This window comes from Malus domestica, chromosome 16 (genome assembly GCF_042453785.1).
Source record: "Malus domestica chromosome 16, GDT2T_hap1".
Classification (NCBI taxonomy): domain Eukaryota; kingdom Viridiplantae; phylum Streptophyta; class Magnoliopsida; order Rosales; family Rosaceae; genus Malus; species Malus domestica.
Genome location: NC_091676.1, coordinates 28318583 through 28326826, shown reverse-complemented (window position 1 = coordinate 28326826; position 8244 = coordinate 28318583). Strand labels below are relative to the sequence as shown.

Here is an 8244-nt window from a genome sequence, read left to right as displayed (position 1 = left end):
ACCCGACTTTTGAAATTTAGGGAGAGGTGCCTCTTCGATTTCTGAATAAACGGCCTGGCTTTTGAAATTTGGGAAGAGGTGCCTCTTCGATTTTTGAACAGGCCCTGTTGCCTCTTATTTTTTATAGAGGCATGAATCGTGTTCAAAAAACACACTTAGAGAGTTGTCGCCTTTAGGAATTTCCTTTTTTTTTTTTTGTATTTCTAAGAACTCGATTTACACGACCTCTTCTTCCTTCATCATTCCTGCAAATGGCTTGCCCATCTGACCGTCGTCTTGATTTGAATGTTGGGGAAGATGTTGATATGTCTTTTCCAGACAACATATGACACCCATTATTCTTATCCCCTACTAGTCCTCTTACGGTTGGGGACTTTGTGACGAAGAACGACATAACCGCTACGGTGGTAGCTAGAAATCTTCTTACCCCCAAAGACAACATGATCCTTTCCAAGTGGTCTGATGAGCTGGCTGTTCAGGACTTTCTGGCTCTCAGTGTTCAGTGTGCGGGCTCCGTATCAAATATGGGCCAACGCTTTCTTGCTTGATCTCGCCAGGTCGAATCCTTGATGGCTGAGGTGGCGAGCCTTAAGCAAGAGATTAGAGGGCTCCGGCACGAGAATAGAAAGTTGCATATGCTTGCCAATAGTTACTCGACGAGCATGAAGAGAAACCTTGACCAGTTGCAGGAATCCGAAAGTCAGATTCAGAGTGACCATAAGATGTTTGTGACTTTACTCCAGAGTCATCTATTGCCTTAGTCCTCTAGAGTTTTACGGAGTGTTGAGGCTCCAAACAATCAACCTTGGACGCCTCTTCTTCCTGGAGTTCCGCTGAGTGATGAGGCGCCACGTGAGCAACCTTTGTGAAGGCTTTCTCCTCCTTTTTTTTTCACTCATGTATATGTTTCCTCTGTAATTTTCCAGAGAAATCAATAAATGAGCTTTGTTTCATTTAGTGTACATTTTTGTTTATTTCTTTATTTATTTCATTCATCTTTTTTTTTCTTCACATGGTGCCAGAAGCACCAAAGGACTTTATGTATATATATATCACATATATATCACATATATATCACATGGTGTCGTCCACCAAAGGACTTTATAATATATATTTTTTCTTTGCTTTTCAGTGGTGCTGATCCACCAAGAGTCACCAAAGGACTTTATCATGTGCTCGATTCTTCATTTCAAAATGGTGCACATGCACCTTCATATTGATTTGCTGGGCGATGGGCAGAGAAGAGGAGAGCAGCTGGAGCTTATCTGATCAATCATTTTCTGCATCAGACATCAAAGTGGAAAATCATTGGGTTGAGCACATGATAGTTGCACTATAATCTCAAAATACAACTAAAGCTGCATATCCTTGTTCTTTTCCAAATATCCTGCTTGCAGTGTCAGGAAAATATATGCTATGCATGTTGTTAAAGCTTTTCCCTGCTTCAAAAGATTTCTGCAGGCTGCTTGCATGCGTGAGCGCTCTCATTCATTTCATGTGCTCTGTAACATTGATCAAATTCCTCAATTTCTGTTGTGTATAAATAAGCCTTCCTGTAAGGCTTTTAAACAGGTATCCGATCCTTATTCCATTTCCATCAACTTGAAAGTTTTAACCTATCAAGTGAAGTTCTATTTGTACCGAAGCTTTCTGTTTCATGTTTGTTAGCTTTTTTGGACACCATAACTGCACAACCACTTTACAGCCATTTGCGCAGCCACTGCCTTTTTGCTGCCTTGTACTGCCATTGCTTAACCATTTCACAGCCATTGAGCAGCCACTGCACAGCCATCTGCACTACCTTGTCATCCTTGCTGCACTGCCTCACGTCCTTGTTGCACTGTGCTGCTGCTGCTGACTGTCACCATGACTGTGTGCATTGCTTCCTCGCTGCACTGCAGCCTCAGCGTCCATTGCTTGCTGAGGATGACTTTGAAAGCTATACTGCAGTCTCTGCGTCCGGTGCTTGCTGAGGACGACTTTGAAAGCTGCACTGTAGTCTCTGCTCACTGAGGACAACGTTGAAAGCTGCACTACAGTCTCTGCTCGCTGCACAGCCAGTTTGGAGGCTGCGGTGAAGGAAGAAGATGAGTCCAGAATGCATTTGTGAAGCCTCTACACGAGTAAGGCTTATGTTGAGGACGACTTTGATTTCTAGGGTCATGTGTATATATATATATATATATATATATATATATATATATATATGGCAGGTGGTTGTCCCATCACCGTGTGCATATATATATATGTTGCAGGTTGTTGTCCCCTTGCCGTTTGCATATATATATATATATATATATAATGTAATATAATGCGTCTATATATATAATGTGTGTATCCCACTGATGATTTTTTTTATGCTAGGAATCTTTAATTTTAAGAAGGTGAAGCAGGATGCTGGGATCCTCATGAAGCCTTTCAGAGACGTGGTAGTTGGTGGCGGGGTGAGCAGGACGTGGATGTACCTATGCTTTTTGCTGCCTAGTACTTGTGTAAGGGACTGCAACGAGGTTTCGCTGTGTAGTGCCTTTTGATCATAGTTTTCCCTCGGTTGTGCGCTGCCGTGTGGTGCTGTGCAAGAGCCTGCAGTGGGGTTACGTAGTGTGATTTGCGTAGCATTTTGGTTTTCTTCGCCAGTGTAGCGTGCTTTGAAGGACCGCTTTGTAGTTGCCTTATTTTCCGTGCTGCTCAAGTTTTGTGGCAGATTTTTTTTTACAGTCATGGTATTTTTCAAGTGTTTTAAGAGCAACACCATCACCATTCTTGCGAAGGACGGCGATTCGCAAGATAAGGGAATAACGTTGAAGCTTTACGCGCCACTGACTGGTCCTAAGGCGCTTGCTCTTCTCGCGAAAGACAACTCCATACATATTAAGTCGTGGTCTTCCGAAGTATCTTGGGAGGTGGTAGACTCTGTTCAGCCAAATACAAAGAAGAAGGCGTGCATATCGAGGGTTCTTATGTTGAATCCTTCACACCATGCTCGTGACAATCATTCGGCCTCGTTTAAGCTTCTTGGTGATCACATCCGCAGTGGAGTTATGGCTTGGAATGGTACCCTGTCGACTACTGGAGAGGCCGTCTTTGATGAGTTTTATTGGGAGTGGCTTGAAGATGTCTTAAGCCGATCTAAAGATGTGCTTACTAACGTGGGCCTTTACCACGTTGTGTACGCATCTTTGTTTAGTTATGATCGCCATCATTCCGTTCTTCCTGCGTTCTTTAAGCATTGGTGTTCGGCGACCAACACACTTCACACGGCGCAAGAGGAGATGTCAATTTCACTTTGGGATCTTCACAGGATCGGAGGTTTGCCGATCCAAGGTAAGTTTTACAACGAGGTCGTTCCCGGCGCGGAGGAACTTTCTCTTTGTAATAGTCGAGGATTGCCTACGACTTGCCGCTGTTTGGTTTAGGTGTATCACAAGCTTTTCCAGGATGCTACAGGTAAATGAGGTGTGAGGATTTCCTCATGGATCCGATTTTGGTACTAGGAGGCCATAAGGTATAAGAAGCCTTTGAAGAAAAATGGCCGTAACAAGACCACTAGGCCAAAGAGGAACTCAGACCCGTCTGGTGTTATTGGCTCAACTAGGCACCGCTCTTCCGACGAGTTGAGAGCGTTTGAGGATCTTAGCATAGCATCAGAGCATGTGGAGAAGTCTTACCTAGCTGCTTTCTTAGCTTGTTGGCTTCACAAGTTTGTTTTCCCAACAAGTGACGTCGACTTGGTTCGTCCTGGAGTTTTCAAAGTTGCTAGCAAGATGGCTGCAGGTGAGTCTTTTAGCTTTGCTATTCCGATCTTAGCCAACATTTATAATGGCTTGAGCATTGTTTCAAACTCGGCTAGCATTAAAGATCGTGCTGCGGTGCTTCCTTACCACTATGTGTATGGTTAGTTAGGTGAATACTTTGGCACTCATTTTTCTTCGTCGACTCTAGACAAGTCAAGGCCTTCTTCATCGACTGCAGCCAAGCTGGGGCCTTTGATGACAAAGTATTCTGGTGTGCTTTCCGCGAAGAGCCTTGATGATTTACAAGCGTGAGCGCTGTTTAAAAGTTGTGAAGATTTGTTGAGGATGGATCCCTTAGCGAGAGTTGGCTCAGTGCAGCGAGGCATCGTAGACGATTCGTATCTCCGCTTCTCAGACTTGTCTTATCTTATAAGTCTTCGCTCGGGGTTTGTTCCTTTGCGGCAAGAAGACCGATGCATTGTTCAACCATATAGTCCCCACTGTTTCAGCAGGCAATTTGGTTTTATCCAAAACGTGCCAGGCAAGCTAAAGGAAAAGAACTAATCGATATTCTTGCAAGCCGTGTATATGCATTGGGAGTCTTGTACCCGTGCATGTACACATGCTGTTATCATGTTGCCTGCCAAAGATAAGTTCAAGAGTAATCCAGTGACCTGTGTTTACGTACGTTGGTGGTCAAAGGTACATTATAAGAACTTGGGGATGGCAAGTGGTACAAATTCTCCTCACTCAAGCGATGATATGTCGAGAGAGGGCTGTCCTGTGGTTCCTATGCAACTGGTACCTCTTGATTGCGCGAGTGTGACTCCCTTACAAGATAGACCTGTAGCTTTAGCTCCTCAACGCTCATGCTTGTCTCCTCGACATCTAGATGCTTCTGAAGAGGTGGGAGATGGAGTTGATTCGTATAAAGATGGATTTATTTTGTAGCAACGTTGACAAGTTTCAAACAAGCGACCAATTGAGGGTGCTCAGGTTGACAGCAAGTTAATTTTCGTCATAAAAAGAAAGAAGTGTTTAGGCCTCCTCAATTTGATGATCGTGTGTCATTTGAGAGAAATGTATGTGTTTCCTTTTCTCTCGCGATTTCTTCTGCTTTCACCATTTTGGCTTTTGTTTCTAACATCTTTCTTTATCTTCTTTAGGTTGGACTTTCTTGTCCTTTTGATTTGGAAACTACAGAGTTTTATTCCTATACGGAGATGCTATTTGGAGGCGACCTACCTACAGACATGGAGTTCGGGGATTTGTTTGGTGCAGAGCTTGTTCCAAATCCGCCGAACTTCCCAAGTTTGCCATGTGTAGGTCAAGGTATGCAAGAACCCGTCATGCGTCTAACACCTTTGCCAGCTAGCTCTGAGATCTCTTTAAGAGGGCCGAACCTTAGCGGTACTGAGCAACTTATCCATCGTATCAGTCTTGGTGCGGCAAGGGATATCAAGAGCCATATTGAGGAGAGGATTTCTAAGTGCTTGTTAGAAGACCTTATGTTGCTCAAGGAGGATTTGTCGAAGCTTGTTATTGTGATTGTCAACCTTAACGTTGATTCTTCATCCTTGAAGATCCAGATTGCCGAACATATGGCCGCCTCGACTGAGTATTCTTCTTTGCATGCTATTTCCTTGGAGAAGTTGAGTCCAGATGTTAGAGCTCATTAGCTAGTAACAATAAACTTGTCACTGGTTCAAGTCCAGTCTTCTCAGCAAGCTACTTCGGGGGATTATCAACTCACAGAGACTTCTTTAACTTCTGTCCAGGTACGTCTAGATATGTTGGTGAGAGAGCGAGAGCAGTTGGTAATCAAAGCATTGCAACTTGAAAGTGTTCTCGCAGAGCAGGGAACTACACTTTCTCAGTACCAGGAGGAGATTTCAAGCCTAGAACGAGAGAAAGGCATGACTATGGAGTTGCCCATCTTGTCTCCCACTGAGGTAGAGACTTTGAAAACTTTGGAAGGCTTGCTTGAAGATCGCCTTCGTAGTTTTAGGGACATAGTTTTCAAGTAGTATCTTTTATTTTTCTTGTAATAAGGCCTTGGAGCCGACTCCTTCTTTTAAAGAAATAAAGTCTTTACATTCTTGAATTTGCTCTTCATTCTTCAAAGTGTTTTTTTTTAGATGGTGTGACTGTACTTGAAGTTTTGACGTTTCAAGTTGCTTACGTACCCTTGGTTGAAGAGGGATCAAGTCATAACGTAGTTCAAATGCTTTTTTTGTGTGTGTGCCGTACGCAGTTTATGCTCTTGCGGGCTAGGAGTGTGGAGCATTTGTTCTGGGGGTAGTAGTGCTTCAAGAATCTGCCATTGATGGGGACTATCTTCAGGTCGTCTTCTGCCGTGATTAAGTAGGCGCCGTTGGTGTAAACCTCTTGTATTATGTATGGTCCATCCCACTTTGATGTGAACTTGCTTTTTATCTTGTGAGTTGTGATGATAGGCTTACGCAATGCGAGGACAAGATCTCCAGTTTGGAAAGACCTTGGGCGGACCTTCTTGTTGAATGCCTTGGATAGCCGTGCTTAGTAGCATTCCAAGTGTTGTTGAGCTTCAAGCCTTCTTTCGTCGAGTGCTTCCAACTCTTGAAGGCGCAACTTTGCATTCTCTTCATCAGTCAAGCCTTCTTGTATAGCCATTCTTAGTGAGAGGATTTGACTTTCGAGCAGTAGAACAGCTTCCATGCCATATACCAGAGAATAAGGGGTAGCTGGGGTAGGAGTCCTATGTGTCATCCGATATGCCCAAAGTGCTTCGCTTATTCTTTCGTGCCAGTCTCTCTTTGTTCGGCCAATCACCTTCTTTAGGAGATTGCACAATGTTTTATTGAATGCTTCTGCAAGACCGTTGGCCGGAGCATGATACATGGAAGACTTGTACTGCTTGAACTTGTATTTTTCGCAAAGCTTATCTACGAGTCGGTTGGAGAATTATTTTTCGTTGTTAGTGATGATGTAACGAGGCACACCGTACTGGTGGATGATATGCTCCTTGATGAAATGGACGATAGTTTCCTTCTTTACTTCCCTTAGAGGTATGGCTTCAGCCCACTTGGAGAAGTAATCTGTTGCAGCTAGGATGTAAGCTTCTCCTGTAGATGACTTTGGAGCAATTGGTCCTACGACGTCCAATCCTTATGCATCGAATGGCCATGAAGTAGCTGTAGGGTGTAATGGCTCAGGTGGTTGGTGTATGAAGTTGGCATGGAATTGACAGGCTTGGCACCTTTTGGCATGTTCTAGACAGTCCTTCACCATGCTTGGCTAGTAGTAACCTATTCTTTTGAGCTGGAAATGTAGCTTTGGTCTAGATTGATGCGCCCCGCATACGCTTGAGTGTGCTTCTTCCATGGCTTGATTGGCTTCTTCCTCACCGAGGCATCTCAGAAGTACTCATTTGAAAGAGCGCTGGTAGAGTGTTTCTTTGTAGTAGAGGAAGCGAGGTGCTCGTCGACGTATTTCAAAGCGGTGTCTAGGATCATCTGGAAGTTTTCCATGCTCTAAGTAGTCGATCAGCGGTTGTCTCCACTCTTCAACATCGATTGGAAGTACTGAGATGACATTCGTATCATCCAGTAGCATTTCAATGACGAGGGGGATCACCCATCTTCGGCAAACTGGCACGTCTGCAACTTTGTCTTCTCCTAATGTCATGCTTGAGGCTAGGTTAGCAAGAGCGTCTGCCATTTGATTTTCTTTTCTTGGCACATGTTCTAGTGTTAAAACCTCAAACCTTCGTAGCAATTGAGTTTCCAGCCGGAAGTATGGGACAAGATCATCTTTCCTTACCTCATATTCAGTCAAGAGTTGATTGATTATGAGCTTGGAGTCACCATATACCTCGAGGGCTATGATTTCCATGTTGATTGCCATTTAGAGCCCGATGATCAGTGCTTGGTACTCAACGAAGTTGTTGGAGCATAATTCGCTTAGTTGGAAGGAATAAGGTAGTATTTGCCTTTGTGGCGACATGAATACTACTCCTGCCCCCGCTCCGTCCGTTCATGTAGATCCGTCAAAGAACATCGTCCATGTCGGGAAGATGTCGATGTAGAACACGTCCTCGTCATGCAAGTCATCTTAGATTTTCCAATCAGCTAGGATTGAGTGATCGACAAGAAAGTTTGCTAGTGCTTGCCCCTTGATGGCTTTAGCTGGGACGTAGATGATCTCATACTGATTAAGAAGCAACGCCTATTTAGTGAGTCGCCCTGTCAAGACTGGTTTGAACATGACGTATTTGACTGGGTCAGCTTTAGCAACCAAGTGGATAATGTAAGCATGCATGTAATGCCTGAGCTTCTGGATGGCGAACACCAAGGCAAGGCACATCTTTTCTATTGGGGAGTAGTTCAACTCGGCACCGGTGAGAGTTCGGCTAAGGTAGTAGAGTGCTCATTCTTTCTGGGATTCATTCTCTTGCGCCAAGAGTGCTCCAACTGAACTCTTTTGAGCGGTGATGTACAATATGAGTGGTTTCCCGGGCATAGGCGCCCCC

The 8244-nt window shown here is 44.1% G+C and overlaps 1 protein-coding gene across 1 annotated transcript; it reads right to left on the bottom strand.

Moving 5' to 3' along the window:
• Positions 1-7139: 7139 nt before the first annotated feature.
• Positions 7140-7619, bottom strand: LOC139193100 (uncharacterized). The gene has a single exon (XM_070816063.1). It carries the CDS (start codon positions 7617-7619, stop codon positions 7140-7142), a length of 480 nt encoding a protein of 159 aa, XP_070672164.1.
• Between the last annotated feature and the right edge of the window lie 625 nt (positions 7620-8244).

Bases quoted from the DNA above. Each gene is read 5' to 3' on its own strand.
- LOC139193100 (XM_070816063.1), bottom strand. From the start codon at position 7,619: ATGGCAATCAACATGGAAATCATAGCCCTCGAGGTATATGGTGACTCC.